The sequence below is a fragment of the Onychostoma macrolepis genome, chromosome 03, assembly GCF_012432095.1.
Source record: "Onychostoma macrolepis isolate SWU-2019 chromosome 03, ASM1243209v1, whole genome shotgun sequence".
Classification (NCBI taxonomy): domain Eukaryota; kingdom Metazoa; phylum Chordata; class Actinopteri; order Cypriniformes; family Cyprinidae; genus Onychostoma; species Onychostoma macrolepis.
In genome coordinates, this window is record NC_081157.1 from 43401878 (window position 1) to 43426909 (window position 25032).

General features: G+C 38.0%; 3 protein-coding genes across 3 annotated transcripts; all 3 read left to right on the top strand.

Moving 5' to 3' along the window:
• Positions 1-483: 483 nt before the first annotated feature.
• hoxb6a (homeobox B6a) lies at positions 484-4091 on the top strand. The gene is made up of 2 exons (XM_058768689.1): positions 484-2467; positions 3525-4091. Exons 1-2 carry the CDS (start codon positions 2038-2040, stop codon positions 3779-3781), a joined length of 687 nt encoding a protein of 228 aa, XP_058624672.1. The 5' UTR covers positions 484-2037; the 3' UTR covers positions 3782-4091.
• Positions 4092-4323: 232 nt separating this feature from the next.
• Positions 4324-8720, top strand: hoxb5a (homeobox B5a). Its single transcript, XM_058768679.1, has 2 exons — positions 4324-6930; positions 7569-8720. Exons 1-2 carry the CDS (start codon positions 6351-6353, stop codon positions 7814-7816), a joined length of 828 nt encoding a protein of 275 aa, XP_058624662.1. The 5' UTR covers positions 4324-6350; the 3' UTR covers positions 7817-8720.
• Positions 8721-18932: 10212 nt separating this feature from the next.
• hoxb4a (homeobox B4a) lies at positions 18933-24654 on the top strand. The gene is made up of 2 exons (XM_058768683.1): positions 18933-20415; positions 21479-24654. The coding sequence occupies exons 1-2, from the start codon at positions 19992-19994 to the stop codon at positions 21793-21795; spliced, it is 741 nt and encodes a 246-aa protein (XP_058624666.1). The 5' UTR covers positions 18933-19991; the 3' UTR covers positions 21796-24654.
• The last annotated feature ends 378 nt before the right edge of the window (positions 24655-25032 follow it).

A 25032-nucleotide genomic window follows, 5' to 3' on the forward strand; every position in this document is an offset into this window, starting at 1 on the left:
TCTGACACCAGCATTCAAAACAGTGAACTTATGAGCTTTTTATATATTTTATTAATATGAAACTGCTTTTTACAGTTTTAAATTCATGTATTATTTTTTTTAAATCACTATTAAAAAAAAAAAATCAGTCAATGAAAATAAAATGTTGAAAATAAATGTTTTTCATATGCATTAGCCTATATAAATAGTCTAGAAAAGTTAGACACGTGTAGCTATTAATAATGTTCATTAATGCACATTTGACGTACTCACATATGCTCCACACTCGGGGAAATTTACTGAACGTTATAGAACACTTGACAAAAAACTTAATATCAAAACACGTAACTCCTTATCCAAACTGGGTGTAAAATTGTTCACTTTTACTCCTTATCACCAAATAAGTGCCTTGCGCGGATGTATTCAGCAAAGTTGACTATCTATTAGTCCATTGCAATCCAATTGTCTCGCTGGATTCTGTGGTACTTCGACGAGGAAGAAAATACCTGTAAAGACAGAGAAAGAATAATGAAGTTAATAATAAAACATGAGCTTTTTGGAGAAAGATGTATCACACTTGTATTTTGTTTTGAGTTACGTTTAAATACTGTGCTATCACATACTGTCTTGGTTAAGAATTTATAGAACGTGTAATGGTAGTTATTGCTCATTAATAATTAACAAACGTTGACCGGGCCCTTCTCCCCTTTGCTCATTTCTACAAATGGAAACACAATAGATGCTTTCCGTTAGCAGAAAACTATGCAATGCGAAAGGAAACGCAGCATCCTAGTCAAAGGAAACCGAAATGAAAGTAAATGCACGCAACCCCCCGTGCGCCACCTTTAAAAATATCCACTTGTTGTGCCGCAAATGGTTTATTGGTCGTATAGCGACAGGATACCCGGCCACCATAACTGTACTTTTGGTTAATGAAAAACACACACGCTCGACCAGTGCTGCGCAACACCGACAAAAGCTAAAACACTGTTGAATTATTTGCTGGCATTCTCAAACCATTAATTTAAACAAAGGAGGAAACATCTTGTGGAAAATGCTGTCAAAAAAAAGTCCGAGTCTGTTTTATACTCATAAAAAATAAATTTAACAAAACTCTTTCCATAGATTTCCCCACACACACACACACAATATATATATATATATATATATATATATATATATATACACACACACACTCAAATGTCCACACATATAGTACATATTTGTACTGTCATTATGTCAAAATTAATATTTAATAATTTAGATGATCACTAAATAGCCTATTTGAAAAACCGGTTTTGTATACACACCAACATATCTGTTACCTATTGGATTTTGTTGAATAGTTTTGCTCAGGCCCATTTACTTTGCACTGTTTATATATAGGCTTTGGTTTTCTTTAACACGTCGTTTACCATATATAAATCACTATGAAATTACAGTGATGAAAAAAGCGATGAAGCCGCGATCATCAATATGTCATTTTATCTATTGTGACCTACTTGTGCGATAAGGCCTAGTAAATTACCTATCTGAAATATAAACAAGGAAGGATGAAATATTATGAAATGTTGTACGGAATAATGTGTGTTTGGAAAATCTGCTACTCCAGGGCTTGTATGTTGACACTCTATTCTCCAATGGTATGATAGGACCAAAGACGACTGTATGTGGGGGCACAAAGTGTCGATGTATTCAATTTAGCGTTTTAAAATTCCTATGTGATTCGTATTGTGCAATCTCATTGGAAGGTACGGAAAGGGAGAAGGGATTAAAAAAAAAAAAAAAAAAATCTAGCTCTCTGCTCCGGGGTCCCCCGGCGCGTGCAATCACAGCCCCCCTCAAGGGTGCTATTTTGCAGGCACGTCCGCTCGCTATTGGTCAGTGGCTGGTCAGATGGTACGGTTTCCCTCTGTCCCGCACTGGCACATAGCCACCCAGAACACCCCCCCACCCCCCCAACTAAAACCCAATCTCCGATAAACTACTAATAGCTAAACCACTTGGACTATAAAACACAACAAATCATAAACCAAGCAAAAGAGCCGTACCCTCCCAATGAGTTCCTATTTTGTAAACTCAACTTTCCCAGTGACTCTGCCCGGAGGACAGGAGTCGTTCTTGGGACAGATACCGTTATATTCCTCCGGATACACAGACCCTTTACGACACTATCCCGGTGCTGCTTATGGAGGTTCCAGTGTCCAAGAGAAGGCGTACCCATCCTCTTTTTACCAGCAAGCGAACGGTGCTTACGGCAGGGCAACCGCCGCCGGTCCCTGCGATTATGCGACAGCAAGCTTCTACAGGGAAAAGGACCCTGCCTGCGCCCTCGCCAGCATAGAGGAACACTCATTCGTTCTCAGTCAGGATCATCGCAAGCAAGACTGCACGGGGTCGACGGGGAAAAGCATCTACCCTGAGGCCGACGAACAGAAGCCGTCAGCGCCGGTTTATCCTTGGATGCAACGGATGAACTCGTGTAACGGTGAGTTCATGTTGTCTTTTTCACCCTTCATTTTTCTCATCGCTAATAAAGACGGAGCTAGAGCGTGCTATACGTGACTTACAGCTTCACTGTACAATGCCGGAAGCCCATACAGTGCAAATACGCTCGTCTCCACCATAGTGTCATATTGAAAGCAAAGCCACTCCTGTAAAGTTCTGTGAAATCTCTCATATGTACTGTACTTGCTTTTGAGGGAGGACATTTAGAAATATGTTCACCGCAAGGCTCATATCATTTAAACCACTGGAGAAGCTTGTCTAATTATAAACAGAAAAGCGGTTGCATTACCGTATGTCTTATTGCAAAATGACTATTGTTGTTTTGACACATCTGTTACTGTTTGTTCCTTCTTGGGATACGAACAATGGCGAGTACATGGCAATATAAAAAGCACGAAATATAGCCTATGATTAGACTATGCAATAGTTCGTGAAACAGAGAGAATGTACAATAGAAGCTCTGTGCATTTTCCATAACTTGATTTTAGTCGCTGCTCATACTAGCTCTGTCCCTTAACAGTGGTTTAATGTTTAAAAAAAAAAAAAAAATACATCAGCAGTATGGACATCTTTGTACATGTTTCAGTCACAAACACAACTTTGACAAGTGCTCAAACTATTACTCGACGCACTCAGTCTATGTTCAGATATAACGTTTGATATGAAGCATATAAATAGACCGGTATCTTTTGTTTATATCTGTCACGAAAATAAGGAGAATCACATTTCCTCTCTATTTTTCCATTCATCGCAATAAAACTGTTTTTGACCTCTCTATATGTCTGCACATGGGTTTAAAAGAGGACAAAAATAACTAAAAATCGCCATAACAAATATGTTTAAATATGCTAAAAATACAAAATAGCATAAATGTGTGATATTGTGGACTGTATTGTACGTGCATAAATTTCACACTGCCTTGAGTGTTTCTTGTCATTATGTCACCCCTCGAGTTGTTTTCTCCGGACGCATTTATCATTGTAATAAACACGCTCTCGGTGTTAATGTTTGACTCTTCTCTTTTATCTCATGGACAGGGACTTTCGGTAACGCTGGCCGAAGGGGTCGTCAGACGTACACTCGCTACCAGACGTTAGAATTGGAGAAAGAGTTCCACTTTAACAGGTATCTGACCCGAAGACGCCGCATCGAGATTGCGCACGCACTGTGCCTGACAGAACGTCAGATAAAGATTTGGTTCCAAAACCGGCGAATGAAATGGAAAAAAGAGAACAAATTGATCAACTGTTCACAAACCAGTGGCGAAGAGGAGGAGGAGAAGAGGACAGAATGAAATTTTAAACGATAAAATCCCCCCAAAAAGAAAACTATTGCATAGAGGGCACCAGACACCACTCTGTAATAACACAAATGAAGACTTTCCATCATGTTAGCAACTGTAGCATTCCTGTTAACTCATAATTGTAATTTCTTTTGTGATTTCTTTTCCTTTTTTGTACATGACGTTTTAAACATGTGGTTTTGTGCGCTCTACTCTGACTTTAGGTTTGCTCTTATAACTGAAATGTCCATGTTGAACGAAGCTATTTGAAATTTGTGTCATATGCGTGTTTATATTTAAGCTGTGTAAAAATAAAAATAAATTCCCATTGTACGGAAAACATTTTTCTATCTTTCATTTTTGTAAGGTAAACGTTTAGACACTATGAGCTAATTTTTAGTGAGACTGGGTGAAAAGCAGTTAGAGATTCTAGAAAAACTTACTACACATCAGTATATATATATATATATATATATATATGAAATATATACACACACACACACACACACACACACACATATATATAGCACGTAGGCTACTTTACTTTTTTGTTTGTTCAATTTATTCAATAAAACAAACAAATCTTTCCCCTTGTCAGGCATGCTGTATGCACCTATATGATGACGGCCGATCATATGAAATGACGAATCCTTTTTGCGGTACAACACCTGTATGCTTTCCCTGTATTATTTTTTATTTTTGTCAAGAAAACTAGTTTAAACAAATTCACGGTTGATCCATAGGTGATGTAATGAGAAATACAGCATTTACCGCATCTTTAGCCTGCAGGGCAACGCGATAACCATGCACTCTTCTGCGTAACTAGTATGAAGTTTCAGTACCTTCGGGATAATATGTAAATATATGATACATTTATTAGAGTGCATATGATATTTTAGTACAAATACTGATCACGTGTTTTCCTGATTTCATTAGACAGGTACAAAGCCCCAAAAGTTTGAGTTAGGGATTTGGTTTCGCTTTTTGTACTACTAAGAGGCCGAACGTTGCCCACTTGGTTCCAAAATACTTCCTACAAAGTGAGAGGTGAGAAGGTTCAGCAGGTTTTAATAGATAACCAAAAGAGAAAGCTGACCTGTCGGCGCTGGTCACTCACCCTGAGAGACTATACAGCCTGGAGGGCTAAGCGACAATAAACCAAATTCTTCAGGTGGAGGTTTCTAATTGCCTCTTTAAAAAAATGTAACCCCAATATCAGACATAATTTACATAATAGAAAAAAAAAAAGTAATAAGGCATGTTTTCTACAGACACGCAACGTCACATTAAATTATATTTATGTTTGAAAAGCAGAGTATGCATGCATCTGTGCATGAATGTGTGTTCACAGAGCACAATGGATGGACTTCACGCTTCTTCGCAGCCTAGAATATTGTAAATAGCCTATGTTACTTGTTAAATTCTGCACTTTTCCGAGCATCAAAAATATTGCTAAAATGTTGTGTAAATGTTGATCTGAAGTATTTCAGCGGTGCTTTTCCGTCTTTAACGTAATCAAAAGTGAATGGAAGTTCAGTACAGATATACATCATGCACATACATGAACCAGCAATTGGCGTTTTGTCAACAAACCATATATCATCTTGGAACATAAATCACTATCTTGCATTCCTTATATTCATTCCATAGAATTTGCTGTGTGAGGAGCTCATCTTTGGAACGCGTTTAGTAAAAAGTCACATCGCTTCTTGAGTTTGAAAAAACACATCTGCGGCAAGACTAACGAATTAATATGTTGGAAATTAGCGAAATATAATTTGTTTGAATTTCCCCTCTTTAAACTGGAATTAATATAGTATACATATTTCATGCAGTCAAGGTTATCACCAGTGCTTAATTTTTTATTATCATTATTCTAACTTGACATAAGGTACAATTTTAAATTAGGCTACTAAAGCAGCCGTGGGGTTTCACAATATTACAACCGTTATAATTTGAAGAACTGTATCATAATATATTCTTAACATGTTAAAATGTAATTGTTTTATTTTTTATTTTTTATTTTTATCCGGAATGATGTGACACTTAACTGTATATTGATGTCTGCATATCAAGTAGCCTACGCATTAGCCTACAGTTTCTGTGCAATGTCTGTATGCGCTAAGGCTCGATAAATACACTAAACGTTATTAATATCACAAACAAACTACAAAGAAGATCAGTTTTATTCCCATTTAAAAGAGATATAACTAGCGTTAAACTCTGAAAAATATATTTCCAGCGTGCAATACATTTTATTCCCAGTAGGTGACGCTGTCCCCTTACATGCAGCAAATCCCTGCAAAGGGAGGAACACGTTGACTCGAGTCTAACGACTCCCAGTCTCGTCATCATTTGTAACCATAGAGCATGAATTACCTCTTGAAGTCATCAGTGAGAATTTACGACTGGTCAACAAAAGCACGTGATTCTCAAACGCACCCCCACCCCCATATTTGGCCGCATACATAGCAAAAACGAAGTACAGTGCATTGCTATAATTCATTAATACATCATAAATCGTGAAGCACAGCGTTATAACGACCAAGATCTACAAATCAAGCCCTCTAAAACAACCTAAATGAGCTCTTACTTTGTAAACTCGTTCTCAGGGCGCTACCCAAATGGCCCTGACTATCAGTTACTAAATTATGGAACTAGCAGCAGCGCTATGAACGCCTCGTACAGGGACTCCGGCACCATGCATTCAGGCTCTTACGGCTACAACTACAATGGAATGGACCTAAGCGTCAATCGTTCAACCAGCACTGGCCACTTTGGGGCGGTTGGGGACAACTCCCGGGTCTTCCAGTCTCCAGCCCCGGAGACGCGATTCCGGCAGCCGTCAAGCTGCTCGCTCGCGTCTCCGGAGCCGCTGCCTTGTTCCAACAGCGAAAGCCTTGGACCCAAAGGCTCTTCGCCCCCTTCCGATCAAAGCAACACCACTGCGGGTAATAATCTAACCAACAACACACATTTCACAGAAATCGACGAGGCCAGCGTTTCTTCTGAGACCGAGGAGGCGTCGCACAGAGCGAACAACTCTGCACCCCGGACACAACAGAAGCAAGAGACCACGGCAACCTCCACTACCTCGGCGACGTCCGATGGCCAAGCTCCCCAAATATTCCCCTGGATGAGGAAACTACATATTAGCCATGGTACACACGTATTATGTTTACGTCTCTTTGTTTGCTAGCGAATGCGTATTGTGCTCAGTTCTGATTTTAATTCACGTGTGTCGTCAGTAACAGCCTTTATTTTAGATTTCTGTGAAAGTGCCATAAATCTATCAAGTGCGGAGCCTCGCAAACTGTAGAAGAGAGAATGGGAGCGGGGTGGAAGAGAGGGCAGGAAGGTTTACAAGTTGTTGTTTCTGTGAAAAGTTCAGCTTTATGGTGTGTGGGAATGTGATTAGTTCAGTGTTGGAGAACCGGTAATAAAACCGAGAGAAAGAACACGGGATAAAAGGCGAGAACAGTGGGATGGATGGATAAACAAGCGGCGGAAAAAAACTGAATACATATAATAATAATTTCGAATGTTTGGTGCTGTATTACAGCTTCAGAATATTGAGGTTTTAAGAAGTAAAACGAAACAAAAACAAACGCCATGAGCCTACATGAGGCGCTGTGCAGTGTACCATTTGGTGATTTCCCTGTACGCATTCAGTTGTAAACCGTGTCACTCATGTGTATCTATAGCAAAAAAAAAGTTGTTGGAAACTGTTGTTGAAATGATGTGCAGGTCAATTCTCGCTAATCTTTATTCCCCTTTGCGTTTTGTCCACATTATTCAGATATGACTGGACCAGACGGCAAAAGGGCCCGAACAGCATATACCCGCTATCAGACGCTAGAGCTGGAAAAAGAGTTCCATTTCAATAGATACCTCACCCGAAGGAGGAGGATAGAGATAGCCCACGCTCTGTGCCTCTCAGAGCGTCAAATTAAGATATGGTTCCAAAACCGGCGGATGAAATGGAAAAAGGACAATAAACTGAAGAGCATGAGTCTGGCTACCGCAGGTAGCGCTTTCCAGCCATAGCTGTATCCCAAGTCCTACTACGTGGTGTGCAAAAGAAAATCACGAGGAAAACGAGATGAAAAATAGGTCTCAAAACATTACTTACAGAGTACTGTACATCGCGGCACCTTTCGGCATGTTATGGATGTTTTAGGCATTTTAAAATTCTACTGTGGTACTGCTATAATGAAACGAAAATTAGTGTTCATATGTTGTTCTTTTAATACTATGGTGACTATAATTTTGGCAAGAAAATAAAACTGAAGGGGGAAGAAGCTATCAATATACCGTCTGATGTTCTTGTTATGAATATTGTTTATGTGTCAAGTGCTATGTTAATGCTTTCTTGAGAGTTAGCATGTGAGCTCTTAAATGTTATAACTTATTTACCTATACACGTGTATACCTTTTGAGTTTACAGCTTAGAAACGCATCTGCCCTTGTATGAAGTGAAGCTCTAGTTTAGTGGTGACTGCAGTAAATTTAGCAGAAGCCTCTGTATATTTCATGGTCCTCTGTTTAATCATTGACTAAATAATCACATTCAATTTGTTATGTGTTCAAACTCTTCTATTATTTTCGAGAGAAAAAAAAGGAAATGTGTAAATAGTCCTCACTAGATTCTTGTACCCGTTCATATGTGTGTATAGTTGTATTCCAAATATGTAATTGTATATTACTGGATCATGTTTATGTTCCAAAAAGGATGTACATATTGAACATTTTTATTGTGATCAGTTGGCTATTTGTAGTAGGCAGAACGAACGGCAAACGTGTGGAAAACGAAAAAAGAAAAAGAAAAAAAAAAAATATTAAAAAGCAATGTCATGTCGAACTGCCTGTTAGCATTTTGCCAAAAAGCTTTTTGTATTTGTTTGTAGTTTAACTTGGAGTAAAAAATAAAGTTCCTCATATTCAAATCTAATACTTTTCTTGACAGTTCTTCAATTTACACACAATCGAGACAACCAGTTCTTGTCAATGGTTGACAGTTATCGATTACAAACTCATAATATTCTCTCAAAATCAAAATACTGCACGTCCCTTTAAATTACTGAGAAATGTTTTGCTACGCCACAGTGCAGATCCGTGATCTGTATACTGACAGTTCGCACTCAACTTGGACACTAATAGCAAAAAGCTAAAATGCCCTTACCATTAAGCGAAAACAGACATTAGGAGAAATATTCAACAAAACCTGGCGCGTATACAAGTTAAGACCTTTCTATAGTCCCGCTAATTCTAAACAACACACATTTTCCAGAATGGTTATATAATTTACAAACGCTCTACTATGCATACCCCTGTATTTCTGAGTCCTAGTAAACAAGCACTGAACCTTTAAACTTACCATGCGCGCCAAACTCTTCTCTACCTCTAAGTTTTGAGAGCCGAGTGGAGGTCCCCGCAGTGTACCAACGGCCACTTGCCTTTTGTAATTTTGCTTTTCCTTTGCCCAAACTATACAAAAAGTAGCTATGACATTTACATGTCAAACGGATGAGCGTTTTATCTTGAAGTTAGATCGTAAAAATCGCCCAGGCCACAGACAGATACCCCTTACTGGCTCTCAAAAGTCACGTGGGGTCCATAAAGTTAGTTTTATGGTTTTGGGGAGTTGACAATGTACTATATATTTCACATTCTAGAATGCAAGTGACGGTTTAACTGCTTCGAGGGGATTCTAAAGGGTCAGTTGTGAGAGGAAGAGCGTACCAGTAGGCCACTACAGTGCCAGTGTCTAGTCGATGCAATGTCTCTCCGGTTCTACTCACTTGGAGGCGGAAATATGGATAGTGGACCGTGCAGAGTCAAAGTAAGTTCAATTTAAGGCTGCATTGGCCGGTGATTTGATCTAGGAAGATGTGGGAAGGAAAGGAGGGGTATGTCTCAAGTAGAAGTGTCAATCATTTTGTTTCTGTGAGTGCAAGAAGAGGTCCTTAGATATTAGTTGTGTCATATGCTAACGCGTTATCACAAGGGTTCATGTGCACCAGTACATGAATTAGCGTATGAACTTTGGTTATCCAATTTTTAAAATTTTCCTCAAGTTTTTCTCTATAGTGAAAAACTTTTTATTCGGTCCATTTTAATCGTGTATATTAAACGTGTGTGTGTGTATATATATATATATATATATATATATATATATATTTATCCTATCTCTGTGTGTGTGTGTGTGTGTGTGTGTGTGTGTCTGTGTGTGTGTGAGTAAAAATAATAGATTCAAGTTTTATTTATATTTTCCCCTGTTGTGCTGTTTATTTATTTATTTATTTTCTCGAAAGGTCTTGACAATTTAAAAATTTTTTTTATAGTTGTTAGTTGCACATTATGGCGAATAATTTTTATGAAATAGGTGAAAATCATCTCCCTGGATCTCTCTCTCTTTTCACACACACACACACACACACACACACACATACACACACGCAGACAACAATATGACAATATGCCTCCCTAAGGTTCTACAAGCAAAGCTTTGTTCCTTCCCCGCCCCTGTGTTTTCAAGGGAGGAAGCGCGTAAGGAACACAAAGTTGTACTTTTTTAAATGGGCTACTGGAGCAAAGTATTTGGTTAGACTATGATATAACTATATACTTATCACAGACAAATAGTTATGATAATATAGAAACTCCTACAGTATAATTATACTTTCTAAATAAATATTTTTGATTGTTCTGTCAGAGCATTTTTGCCGCCTGAGGTCAGTTCGAGTTCAACTCAAGTATACAGTTTGAGCATATCATTATATTACACACAAGGCAGCGCGAATGACCTCTTTATATTTTTTATTTGACCTGTTTTCTTACCTGTAGTAACAGAGAAACTAAGACTTTACTTCTGCTATTAATTGTTATGTCCTGTAAATCCCACCAAACTTTACCGTCGCTACAGTTAGAGCGTGTAACTTGACTAGGCTCAAAGTATAATAATGCAAAACGCTGTAGTCAACACTAATTTTAAGTAAAACAGTTTCCTAATATCATTTAATAATATTTAATAATCTATTTAATTATTCAGTGGATATTAATGCAAGTGATATTTAGATATTTAAACTACAATCTAAATTGCGTATTCATTACAAACGGTAAGCTACTTAAAAAAGGATGTAGCCTATGTATAACAAGTAACACAATATGTTGGACATTGATTTTCGGGACCGGCTTGACAGACCTTAACCTTTATTAGAAAACACGTTGTAAATTAATCGAAAATCAAACACCTTATGCTTATTTTTCTTATCAAATACTTGTTTGGTTCTTTGCTGCTCCTCTGCATTTAACATCAACATCACCTCCAAAATAATAAATGTTAAGCTTTCAGGGTGTTTTACAGCCTACTTTCAATGAGTGTTACAGATTTTATAGCCCTCCATTTGGCATTTCTGTATGTGAGAAAGAAGGAGAAGGAGGGAGAGAGAGCGCGCACAAGAGAGAGTAAAGGAGAGTTTGTGTGTGTGTGTGTGTGTATGCGTGTGTGGGTATGTCCGAGCAACAGAGTTAGGAAGTTTCAGGCCGTAAACAGGAAGGCGAAATTGTGGTCGCGAGCATGAGTCGAGGGCTACCGTTTCATTTTTCATCAGCTTCCTTTTTAATGATATGAGTGGGGAGGGCTCTGGCCTCCGTACAAAAAAAAAAGCGCGCATTCCTCTAGAAAGTCACTTAAAAAGACAGGCGTCCACACAACCACAATCGAGGTCAACCACGATCATAGAGTCCATACTTATAGCATACAATGCAAATACAAAACAATGCAAAATGAGGAATAGCAATTTCCCTTGAGTGTTTATATGTGCTGTGAGTCACTAAGGCGACTGGGCGTTAATTCTAGGTGTGTTTGTGCGTCAGAGAAATATTTGCAGGGTGTGTGTGATACGTTTTGACACAAACTCAGGGGATCAAAGACTACAGTCTGAATGTGGTCTGTGAAAGTTAGCCCAAAGACAAGAACGACTATTTGGTATTACTGTACTTTTTATTGATGTAACGAGGTTCAGAGAAATTATTTAACACGACATTTCAATATAAAGTATCCAGCATTCTCTGTCCATTGAGCATCTGGTACAAAAAATCAATTTCTATGATTTCCATGAAGCCTCTACCATGTAGACGCAGCAATTTCGAACGTTTAAATAGCAATTTTAAGACTAATGCGTTTTGCATATTGATAAGGGGCAATCTGCGAGCATATCTCATCCATAATGCATAGAGACGGGATCATCCAGGGGTCAGCAGACGGGGACTGCTGCGAAGGCGCAAGCGCAAAACAATACAACTAGTCCATGAAACAAAATTAAGCGATGTCTGTCCTAACAATTTTTTATACAGTTTTATACAATTGTTTCTTTTTATTTTTTAACATTTGTTTTAATTCTTAAATTTAAAGCCTCCCCCCCCCAAAAAAAATTATTGTGGTGTTTTCTGCATGTTTTGCTGGCCTTCTTGACACTTAAGGAAATTCAGAGAAGAGGAAGAGTAAGGGTGAACAGGACTGGCAGATGATACAAGCAGAATTTGAACTCGCGTCGCCCGCTCGCCATATCCGGGCTAACCACTAAGCCACAGATTGATTATTCGTATAACCCGTTTTTAGACGTAGCCTATTAAAAATAGTCCGAATTCGATAATCCAACCCCCCTGATTAGATACTACAAATTCTGCAAATATTTAGGCTGTTCAATTATGAATTATATATTATGTATAATAAAGTATTCATTTACATGAACAATTCTTAAACCGTCTCGTTATAGGCTAAGGCTAAAAAGACCCTATTTATTTTGTTCAAATGTTTTACATATGCATAAATCATAATTAGGCTATAATAAATTAAACATGAAATTACATAACGAACAACAAATGTATTATTATTAGTACAGTTATTTGTAATCTCAATATTTTAATTAGCCTAAATAGAAAATTTAATTGGGAAATAATTAGAATTAATCTTTAAAACATAACTAAAGTTATGATGGTAATTTTTTTAATCAAATGTAAAAAAATATTTATGGCAAATAAATCAAATTAGACTGTAGATTTTATTTTTATTTTCCATTTTATTTAAATGATCAGCTAGAGCAAATATAGGTATATTTACGTGTCTTATTTGTAAGTTATCCTATAACAGTTTTTTTTAAATAAATACAATGCATATCATATATTTTCTCCTCCTGACTTTATGCTCGATTTAGATTTTTCTCAGATGCAACTCTCCTCCGTCGCCAGCAGAGCCCGCTTTAGACCAAGATCATGATGTCTGAGGCTTCTGGTTTCTACTTGTCTCCCTGTTCTATGGACTAAAGCTTTTGAAACATTTAGAAATACGTGATTTTAATTATCAACATAGAATACGATCCTAAATTCCATCCGACACATTTCGAGTTTTTTTTTTTTTTTTTTTTTTTATCGTGATCTGAAATGTGCTGACTAACACTTTTCAGCATTTTGCCAGTAGAAACTTACACCGTGAGCAGCCTAGTTCAATGCTTTTGTCGTAAATCAGGACGCATAAAGCTATGGTTTAGGCACAAGATTGGCTCGTTCTCCCTTCTCTCTCTGTCTACGTTTAATCTAAAGGAGGAGAGAAGGTGAACGTAGTCTCGTTAGAAGTGGCGCGAGATTTGGCGGGGTCAAAAAGTTCAGGGGTCAAAAGTTTACGTAGTGTGTGACTCGGTCGTTGGCTGTCGACTCACTGCGCTTGACCAATCGCTGGATGTCAATGGCAAAGTGGTAGAAGGAGAAAGAGGGGGAGTGAGGGGTTTCAGACTGTCTCTTTTGAAAAGATTAGAAAAATGATAGAAAGAGCAGAGCTGAGAAGACTGACTTTGTAACAAAGCACGTTCCCGCGAATGGGTGTTGAGGAGAAAAAAAGACAATTGATTCTTGAGGTTAGGGCATCAACGAAGAGGCCTGATGTTGCACTGCGAACCTTTTATAAAATGTAGCTTATTTATATATTAATTTGATTAAATTGCATTTATGTATTTTGTAAGAAGACAGCTTGTTTATTAGACTAATAAATCCAGTCAAGGGCAAATATAACAGATCATTAGATTTATTCGTGTACGTTAGAAACCTGACACTCGAAAAAATCATTAATGCCAAAAATACAACAGTGTTGCTGTGTTTGACGTTTTGTTAAAAAATACATTATTAAAAATGCATTATTTAATTGTTTATTCTCATTTATTACTTTCGTAATATTTTAAGTCCAAATGTGAATTTCCTTGTCTAAAATAACCATTTTAACTCTACATGTAAAGCTTGCATATAGGGTTTCTGACGAGCATTTACTTTATGTCATAATATTCACGTGAACATGAGAGATAAGAAACATATATCTATACATTTTGTAATAAAATAACAAGATTAGTGCTCGTGACTGAGCTTGTGATTATGAATGCGCTGAAAGCGTGTTCAACGCCACGCAAATAAAATATTTTATTTTTCTGATATCGAAAGGAATCAAATTATTTCTGCGACGCCATTCCTTTTATTTTGATATTCTATTCCGCATTCTTGTTTGTTGATCACATTCTCCTCGTTCGAAACGGAAGACCACCTGCGGTATTTTGTTTAGATGTTTAAAATGTAGACAAGTTGTGAATAAACAAAGGAAATTTGTTTAAGAAGCACATTTCCCTTTCTTAGGAAACTCAAATGTAGAACCATCATATCGTATCATATCATATCATATCATATTCCACCAATCGCATGAATAACATAAACAACAACAAAAAGAAAAAAGAAACTAAATAAATAATATTCTTAAACAATAGTTTTCACACACACACACACACACACACACACACACACACACACACACACACACACACACACACACACACACACACACATATATATATATATATATATAATCTTCACTTTTTACAAGGCGAAAAGATTGAGACATTGGGATTAGATCTAGTTTGGTTTTCATTTTTATTTGGGAAATTAAATATTGATTTTAAAGGCGCGTTCGGAATATGTTAGTGTTGAAAAAGCGCCGAGAAACTGGGCAATTGATAATTTGGTCATGAATATAAATTTTTTGGCACGAACTATGGCGGTGGTCTAATGGCGGTGAGACAGGATGATTGTGAGGCTGAACGACTTGGTATTCTCAGAAACAACGTACGTAAGTGGTGAATAATTATATTAGAAAACTCGTACCATTTGGAGTTCAGCTAGAGTTCACTGAATTAATTTCCATTCCATCCTAGCAAGTGCCGTTGCTGGGCAGTATTGTACCCTCATTATATATATATATATATATATATATATATATATATATGTTTTTTTTTTTAAATATATATTGTTATAGCCCCTTAACATATTTCGCTTTGCAACATCTAGCGCTTTAGAAATATATTTAAATATAATTCTAAAGAAATATATACATAAATTATTTAGCCTACATAATTTATTTTTAAATATGTGGATCGTTTAATCAAGGAGGCATTTGTCGTTACCCTTTGAGCATATTAACACACAACGTGTTTTAATTTTTCACACACAAAAAAAAAAAAAAAAAAAAATTATATTAGGTTATTTTTAGTTAACGAATTAACGAACTTTTAACATCTTGTAAATTGCATAGATGTAGTTCTCTATTCTAAATGAATATTTAGCGGTGTGTGTAATAAACAGTTGTTTTTATAGTTTGGAGTTTTAGATACACGCTGAATATCTCCTTTAGTGTTCTGAATACAACTAGGGAAATAAAGAATGGCTCTATGGTTGAACTGATTTGTGGGTTATAAAGCCTTTTTGAATGACCCCTTTTCTCGAGCCATTTTTCTTCAAAGTAATGACCTGGGCACAATTCAATATGAGCGAGCAAACTATGCATGCATTACTATAGAACTTTAGAGTGGGAGAGACCCAGAGAAGGGGTGAACCGGAGGTCAGCGCGTCTAACAAATATTAAAATGTACTGGGACTCGTGACACGCCTCGCTGTTTAACAAAGACTGCCAAAGTGCGAGATTAATATGAAAACTTGAGAGTCCACAACAAAATGCCTTATATCGCCCAGTGGTATTGTAGAGCCCACAGCGGCTCGAGGCTAACATGCATTTTATTTTTAGTTGTTTTAGGACAGAGCAGGCTGCTTTGTGTGGGGAAAGCCCCTTGTTGTCGCCAGCAAGATAAAGCGTCAAAACGAAAAATACGGCGCGATGACTCCTGCTGTCGAAGTTGGTGGCTCGGTAGCCTACTTTTTTTTTCGTATTACTGCTTTTTCTGAGCTCTTGAGTCGGTTGAAGATTTTCTTGGATATTTTAATGTCCGCCTCTCTGTTATCGTCGCTTGATGTTAAAGAGGAGCTCGAGGGGACCCACGGAAATGAGAGGGAGTTGAGCACACAAAGGTATCACGGCGAGGTCACGGGCTAAACCTGTGGCTTTGGAGAAAGGAGTGAGGGGGGGTGGTTCAGACGGAGGGACTCGCAGGAACGGTTGAAACGAAAAGAAGGGCTATGGAGCGGCGACAATCCTTTTCAAAGACCGCGTACGGCAAAGGAGAGAAGATATGGGCGAGAGACTACCGAAATGAGAGGTGCAACGCTCAGAGTCAAAAAAGTAAGTAAAGAAAAAGGAGCTTCATTTGCATATCGCCGCGCTCTCTTCTGCAGGTGTTTGCTTGGGCGGACCACGTGCTCGCGCACACTGTGGCGAGAGTATGGGTCCCCCCTCCTATCATAACGGAGTTATGACTTTGAATTCAAGCCCCACGGAGTTGCACTGTTGCGTGTGTGGGTTTTATATGGTGAATATTTACCTTGGCTATAGTCTCTGAGCCGCGGCTTTGAATGCCTGTCGGTGTACACATTAACCCCATAATGAGGCAGATGGCTCGAGGTCCCCATGGCTTTTAGAAGGAGATGGCTCACGGGGGTGAAGGCGAGGTCGGGGACTTCAGGGGGTGAAAGGGTTAGAGTGGACACCAAGGCTGAACTTTCTCCTTTGCTGTTACATTTGCATCGATAAAATGTGAAATAAGATGTATAGGTTACATGCGAAGTAAAAGCTGAGCCATCTAAACATTAAATTATAAGCCGTTTTCATATTTTCAACTCGGACATGGATGCTAACGTGCTTCAGTGCGAGAAGGTCGGCAAGATTATTACCGAGCAGAAATCAAAATGAATTGAGAGAGAAGAAAAGAGTCAGGCAAGTTGAAAAAAGGACTGAAAATGGCAGAGGCCCATTTGAAAAATTGCCAGAGCTTTGACTGCCAAACGCTAGGGGTGCTACAGATTTCTTTGATATGATACAATTTTTTATTTTTTTATACACATTCAAACTGCTCAGTGAATGATTTTTTTCCCCTTCGTTTGAGAATATTTCGATACTATTCGATATTATATTGATACAAGTATTCATACATTTCAGTCGTGTATACTCTGGAGTCAATTTATAATCCTTAGTAATTTTTTGCCTGTGCCGCAGAAGAACAAAGGCTCTCCAGAAACCCTCCAGATTTAAATTTGCAAACAATATATATATATATATATATATATATATATATATATATATATATATATATATATATACACACAATATATATATATATATATATATATATATATATATATATATATACATATTATTCCAATATCATTACAATATTTTGACATTTACTGAATCATTATTTTAAATGCACATATCATGTAAAAATCGAAAATATTCATTTAAATTGTTAGCTGTTTGGCATTGTTTTAGTGCTTGATGGAAAATGATAGCGAATATTACGATGTATTGTGAAATGGTGCTTCTTCATTTGAAATATTTCGGCACGCAACGACAGTTTCGTTGGACACAATATTAATTTTACGATGTTTATCTAGTGACTTTTTTTTTTTTTTACTGGATAACTAGTAACTCTAGTAACTTGTTTCTAGCAGAACTTTATTTTCGTTAAGGTATGAAATGTGGGAAACGGAGCAATATGTAGTTACAAACAATTATATGTTTATCCCTCATTTTTTGTGTAGATTTACTGACGTAACATACTGCTTGCTGCTGTAATAAATCGGATACGGTCGATTATTTTAAATAGCAAGTAAACTGCAGTATCGAAAAATGAATGCGTTTTCGTTTTTTTTCTACTTTCCCCATTTTCCTACTTCTACTGTAGAATTAAATAAGGAAATCTTACCTTTTCTGTACATCTAAAAATCAGCCTTGAAATATCGGTGCATCCCCAAAACAAAGAGAAACTCCTTAGAATGAATTAGAAGTTCTTTATTTCAGAACGTTTTTCATGAAATGAGTGACCGAGTGTTTGGTGAGAGAAACGCTTGTTTAAGGAGTCATAAAAATGTTTGCTCGGTGTCAGGGGGTTAGAGAACTACTGGTATTGTCCTATGTGCATATTTTATTGTTTTATACCCTCTCACCTCGCTATTTATTCGCCGTTTGACTGGTGTTTACCGGCAACAAACAGAGCTGACATGCCATAAAACCCACATGTTTTATTCCAGTGCTGCTTCAGCTTGCTTTGACCTTTGTTGAGATCTGTCGCGGTCGCATTTACTTGCTGGCCTATACGCGCTTTGTATGTTAGATCCTAATTAATTATTTTAAAATTCATGTGTGGCGTGAATAGATGTTGTATAGTTGTATAAGACTTGGCCTGTAATTGTATGTTTTATCATTTCCAACGACAATCTATTTTTTTCCTTTCGGATTTTAAACGTTTTGACAGAAAATTAGCACACCAAGACGACAAAGGTGTGTGCTTCGACCGTTCAATATATATTGAAGAGACAAAGAGTTTTAGTTCGAGGGTAGGAAAATTCCATTTTCCTCTCTGAGGTTGTGTGTTTAGTTTCTATGTAGGGGAGAAATGTACAAGAAAATCTCCAGTGTTTACCACAAACCATTAGCAAAGTTTATAAAGGAAGCACCGATCCATTAAGTGGCGAGACAGATTGCTGATATCCTTGGAGGCAGACTGTTCCAGGTGCAACACTTGACACTGGGAAGGCACTGTCAAGGTGAGCAGGCTCTCTCATTACCTGTCAAGAAGATACCTGTCATCTATATATACCCTGTAGATCCGGATTTGTGTAAACAGACGCACAGTCACAAATTCGTATCTAGGGGAGTATGTAGTTGATGTATAGGCTACATTTCAACGTCAACGGGCAAAGAAGATGACACAATAACTTTCGGTTTGATTTTAATGACTGTTTGGTAGTGGAATATTGTAGCAAGAACGAAAGATTTATTTTCCCCTTAACAACTAAATTTTTTCCCCTGTAAATTGTGGTGTAGAACTGAAGGGCGCTTATGATGTCACACATATTTTGTGAGACTTTGAAAGATAAATAATTTGTAGCTACAGTTTTGCACTGATTGATGATTATCTGAATGCGGTGATTTTTAAACATTATTATCAGTAAACAGCGAGAAATATTTGCTGCTGGTGTTAATAGTGAATTGAGCACACACATTACTATTCAGTGTGTGTAGATTTGGCATACAGGATAAACGCGCTGTTTGGAGTGGAATGACTGCAGACTCCGTTTAAATGCAGAAGGTCTCCTTTGTGATTTAGGAGGCTTTGTAACCTGAATTAGTTGATGAATTTTCTATCGATCTTAAACAAGCCCAGATTCATCTCTGACACGCTGCTCACGCCACGACCATTCTCTCACCGTTATTAGCGAGTGCATTTAAGAGCTTGGCCAAGGCGAGCTTCTTGCATCACTTTCCCCTGGTACCGCTTTTCATGAACACTGGCCAAAATTAAGCAGGATTTCTGTTCGCCAAATCTGAAACAGCTCTTTATAGAGGTGTAGTCATGTTCTCAATGTGCAGATGAACTGAGAGGGACTGGGGGCGTGACTTTCTGTGGGGCTGCTAGAATCCAGCATGCCTTTTCGCCGTGTCTGCTTTCGCTTGTTATTGTTTTGATTTACTCACTATCTCATCAAGCGCATAGCAACGTATGAGAAAGTATGGAATTTTGGACTATTCCAAAATGCGAGTTGATGAGCGCGGTCTAAACTGACTAATCCCATTTCCTTATCCGGGAATCGCGAAGATCCACGCCATTGGCTGACGATGTCACATGGACCCTTAACTTTGTTCACTTGACAGAAAGTAGGAGGGTTCTACGAAACAGGAAAACGAGTAAAGGGATACATATAAATTTTAGTATATTTTGTGTGCAATTCAAAGAAATTAATGGCCATGAGTTCCTATTTGATCAACTCCAACTATGTGGACCCCAAGTTTCCACCCTGCGAGGAATATTCCCAGAGCGACTACCTACCCAGTCACTCTCCGGACTACTACAGCGCCCAGAGGCAAGACCCCTCGTTCCAGCATGAGCCGATCTACCACCAGCGGTCGGGCTGCGCCGACCCACCCTACACATCGTGCCAGGGTCCGGGGCAGCCTGCCGCGGTCATCTCTCCGCGAGGTCACGTTCTACCCACAACCGCACTCTCGAGCCCTCTCCCTGAACCAAGCCATCACTGCGACTCGGTAACTCCGAGCCCTCCGCCTGCCTGCGGTCAGACTCCCACTAGCCAAAACACTTCAACGGTCACTTCAAGAAAAGATCCCGTGGTATACCCCTGGATGAAAAAAGTCCACGTAAACATCGGTAAGTGCAGCTAAACTTCTCTTACTGGTGTTTCTGTGCGCAGACAGCTCAGCCACTTTCGAAAGCCTAATGTCCGGCGTTAAATCTATTGCTCCCCTTATGAAGTTGCCCTTGGTCGAGATTTACGATCGTCTGTTTGCAGGGCAATATAATTACACCCTCCATAAATTTTTATTACACTCCTTCTTTAAGCTCTTTCGGGGTCTATGCAACTTTCTCGTTCTAATTTTTTCCCGAGAAGAGGTTTATGAGTTCTCATGTAATCCATAAGTTAAGTTTTATGTTTTAGTAATTTGATTTTAAGTGACTGGACGGATCAATGTGTACTTTACACTGTCACTTAACTATCGTTAATAAAAATAATAAAAAAAGTTTTATGGGAGCTAAAAAATTAATAGTTATGAGGACGATAATAAAACATTAATGGCAATACAAACAGTCGGACTCTTTTATAAACTATTATTCCGCGATAATTAGCGCTTGTATTCATTGAGCTGCCATGGTGTGCGCTGAAAAGGGGGCAACTCCGTGTTTGCAAAATCACGGCTTAACATTAGTCGCCCATAGCCATATATAGATTATGCTGTTCCCTCGTAGTGAATTGCTGAATATGTATTTTTTTAAATGAATTCTTATGCAAAAACATAATATCCCTATTGTTTTATCTTGTGCTGCCATTACTGACCTATTCTGAGCAATAAAGTCTGGAAATTAGTGTCACTGTCCCGACACTGTGCAATTGCTTATCTTAAATAGACAATGGCCACTTTTTTTTGCTTTGTTTGCCATTTTTGCATAACCAAACCTTTAAACAGTCACATTGTATACTTGCAAATACGAGATAGACAGATACATATTTTCATGTTTAAATACATTTATTACATTATGCTATTATTATAGTGTTTGTGCATCTGATTGTTCATGAACTGGAGTGTACATATCTACGTACGTGTTAGTGTGTGTGTGTGTGTGTGTGTGTGTGTGCGTGCGTGTGTGTGTGTGTGGCTGTGCGTGTGATTGTGTTATACTTTTTTGTAACGTGTCGCTCTCTGTATCCCAACAGTGAGCCCGAACTATTCAGGGGGTGAACCCAAGCGCTCACGCACAGCCTACACGCGGCAGCAAGTCTTGGAATTGGAGAAAGAGTTCCATTACAACCGCTATCTGACTCGCAGACGGAGGGTGGAGATTGCCCATACACTATGTCTATCCGAACGACAGATTAAGATTTGGTTTCAGAACCGGCGCATGAAGTGGAAGAAGGACCATAAGCTTCCCAACACCAAAATACGCAGCAGCTCTGCCAACACTAATTCAAGTAGCGGCCCGACACTGGGAAGCAATCAGAACCGAGCAAGCGGACCTCCGCCAAGTCTATAGCCCTCCACTGTTGCCCAAAACACGTACAATTATAAAATCTAATTTTCTGGAGTGTAGAACGTGGATTTTACCCGCGTTGTGTCTCCCAGCTCTCCCCTGCACTCTAATTACAGGGATAAAATACGAGGAAGATGTGGGGGAAAGGAGCAAAGAAAATGTTCATCTTTTTAACACTAAAAATGGGTGAAGACTCGAACTCAAATGCTACTATAGATGGGTTGCCTTCCCAGTCTGGTTCCCATTTTTATCCCGCACGCCTCTCCTGCTCACTCGCCCCTTCCATAAGCACAGAAGGCGGCAGATAGTTTTCAGATTTGGTGAAGATGGATCCGTGTTTCATCTTTAATCACGCCAAACTCGGCCCCATTTGTCATGTTTACTCTGTGGTACAAAGGATGAACCGTAGGCCTGCCCATTACCTCGACGTCTAGCGTTGTGCTTAATAAATGAGTCGCTCTGTTTTGTCAAGAAGCCTTTTCTAACTCCCTTTATTCCCCTGGCTTAAAAATACCTAGCCGAGTGTTTTTCAACTGATATGAAGTTTTGTATTTTGTAGCAATTAGGTTATTTTGCATTTGCTATTTGCATTTCGAATGTAACGCCAATGGGACTGAGGGTTTATTGTGCGTGTGGTCCATTTGTCGCTCATTAAAAATACAGGGACTTGTTTCACTCGCCTGTTTAGCGCATTTCAGTTTAAGAACAGCAAATTACTAATTAGTTGTTATTCATATTAAATATAATATAAAAGTTCAATGAAGCTGGACGGCTAGATATGCATAACCAAAACCGGTACAACGCAAAGCATTTTAATGAGAGCACTGCTAAGTACTATTTGAATTACCTCAATTGTATTTTCATTTTTTTTCATTTTTTTTTTTCTTTTTAGTTTTATGAAGTGATAAGTTTAAGTTCTTTGGACTTAATGGCAAATATCTGCAATAGCTAATCTCAGCATTTGTAAGTTGAAATGAAATTTAAGTTAAATGTGGCCAGGGTGTATAGAGAAAGGTGCGTATATTGCATGAGTAAATACACTATATTTTCGTTTATTCTTTATTATGTCACTACCACCCTCGTTTTGTTTTATGGTACATAGACATGTGCACATACCACATTTCTTTCTTTCTTTCTATCTTTCTTTCTTTCTCAATTTTTTTTCATTTTATTTTATTATTATTATATTATTATTATTATTATTATTTTTACATTCCAAAGATCAGTTTTCTCGCTGATGAATTGTAAATTTCTCCTCTTACATGTTTGTATTTTGTCTTCTTTCTGCTTGTACCTTTCACTGTTTACCTTTGTTACATGTAAATAGCTCTAGAAATTTAATAAATGGCGGAAAAGTATATTCTTTCTTCATGTGTCATGTCTTCTTGTGGATTTTAAAGCTAGATATGCTTATTTTAAATACATATTTCTTGTATAGGTGGATACCATCGTCCTCTGTTTTGCTAAAAACACAATTTAATTGAATTTGGCTTGCCACTGCGCATTTTCGTTAGTCTTGTAGCACTCGCCTGTCTTGAAGATCACTGCATATCTCTCTAGTGATTTATATCGCTGCATTGCGAGTAATCCTGGTACATTACGCCTTGTAATCTTATTCTAAATCACAAAACCCTTCCTTTCTGTCTCGTCTCTCCTTAATTTAACGGTGCACAAACCCTCTGCTCAACGATGCCGTGAATGCGCCTAAAAATATGGATCCATGTTAGAAAAAAAGCAGAAGTTAAATAGTTTCTCGGCTCGTGGGCTTTTAATGCTTTAATGAGTGTAATTCTTGCACAACAGTTTCGCGACTGTTTGCCAGCGCAAGCTGTGTGTTTTTTATATTACAAAGGAGCGGGTCGGTGCCATAGCTCAAACCCTGACAACCAAATAGATAATCAAGAAGACAAATGGCTTCTTTTGGAAGGCGCAGCCCTTGTATTAATTTTCATTTTCTTTTCTCAGAGCAGGTATTGAAAATATAGAGCCGGAGAAAATAACATTCCGTTTGCTGGCGTTGAACTTTACACAAAAGTATGGCCTTAAATTGGTCTTCTAGCATTCCGTGGCACCAAGAAGATTTTCTATTACTTGCTTGTTGATATCAGAGAGGCCTTTTCGCCACACAGCCCGCTAAAGCCATTTGTCTGTTTTCTCCCTTTTATTTATGAAATGCTGTCTGGACATAACGTCAAACACTTTAAAAAGCAAAAAATGTGAGGCAGTAAAATCACATGAGCACCATAGTTGAAAGTTGAAATAGTTAAATCTACACAGTTGTGAACATATTTATTTTTTGATAATATAGTTGATAATATTTAGTTTTTATTATCTAGGCTAATACTGATTGCAGTGACATAAATATTGAAGAGTTTTTAACAGATTAATAATACTAATAATACTATATATATATATATATATATATATATATATATATATATACATACAGGATTATATATACTTATATATATTCAGTACCTCTACATACACAAATTTTGTGGTTGAGACCCAAACAGATCCAAATCTTACATCCAACTTAAATGCATTTTTAACATGTCTCTCAAAAGGTAGGCTCCTCGAGAACTTAAATAGATGCATTTGCGTGTGGCATCTGTATAGACCTTGGAATCCTATTGTTGTCACACATATTTTATTTTCTTAAAAAAAAAAAAAAAAGAAAGAAAAAGCCACACTGATTTGAATAGGAGTGAACAGATTTCTTTTGAGGGCCTCAAAAGTTCACCACCATTATGTGCAGACAGAACCCTAAAGAAAAATGTGAGAATTATACAGAAAAATCATTAATCACCGCTTCTCTTTAAACAAGTCTTCTCTCCTATTGTCATTCGGCAGCACAACTGCTCGGACCTTCTGCTAGGAGGGGAGTGAAATCTTGAAGGGCACTTGAAGACATCCCCCCTCCCTTCTCTACCATCTTCTATTCACCAAGTCATGCCACAAGAAAACTTTTTTGGCGAGGGATGTCCCATGAAGAATCTCTTGAAAATGTTAGCGCGAGTGAGAATCTTCGCAGGACGAGAGATGGCAGCGTTCAAGGTACAGTACTTTTGTTTTATTTGCAGCACTTTTAGTGTTTTGAGTTTTATTGCTTTATGGCCTTCTCGCAGTTGGGTAGCAGAGACACATTTGTCGTGTTGCGCCACGGATGGCTTTTATGGCTGCTTTGACAGTAAGGGTAGCTTTTGGGAACCGGTTGTCGTGTGTTTGTGATAACTTCTA

Coding starts and splice junctions, on each gene's coding strand:
- hoxb6a (XM_058768689.1), top strand. CDS start 2,038: ATGAGTTCCTATTTTGTAAACTCAACTTTCCCAGTGACTCTGCCCGGA. Junction 2,468..3,524: donor ACGGATGAACTCGTGTAACG/GTGAGTTCATGT, acceptor TCTCATGGACAG/GGACTTTCGGTAACGCTGGC.
- hoxb4a (XM_058768683.1), top strand. CDS start 19,992: ATGGCCATGAGTTCCTATTTGATCAACTCCAACTATGTGGACCCCAAG. Junction 20,416..21,478: donor AAAAGTCCACGTAAACATCG/GTAAGTGCAGCT, acceptor GTATCCCAACAG/TGAGCCCGAACTATTCAGGG.
- hoxb5a (XM_058768679.1), top strand. CDS start 6,351: ATGAGCTCTTACTTTGTAAACTCGTTCTCAGGGCGCTACCCAAATGGC. Junction 6,931..7,568: donor GAAACTACATATTAGCCATG/GTACACACGTAT, acceptor CACATTATTCAG/ATATGACTGGACCAGACGGC.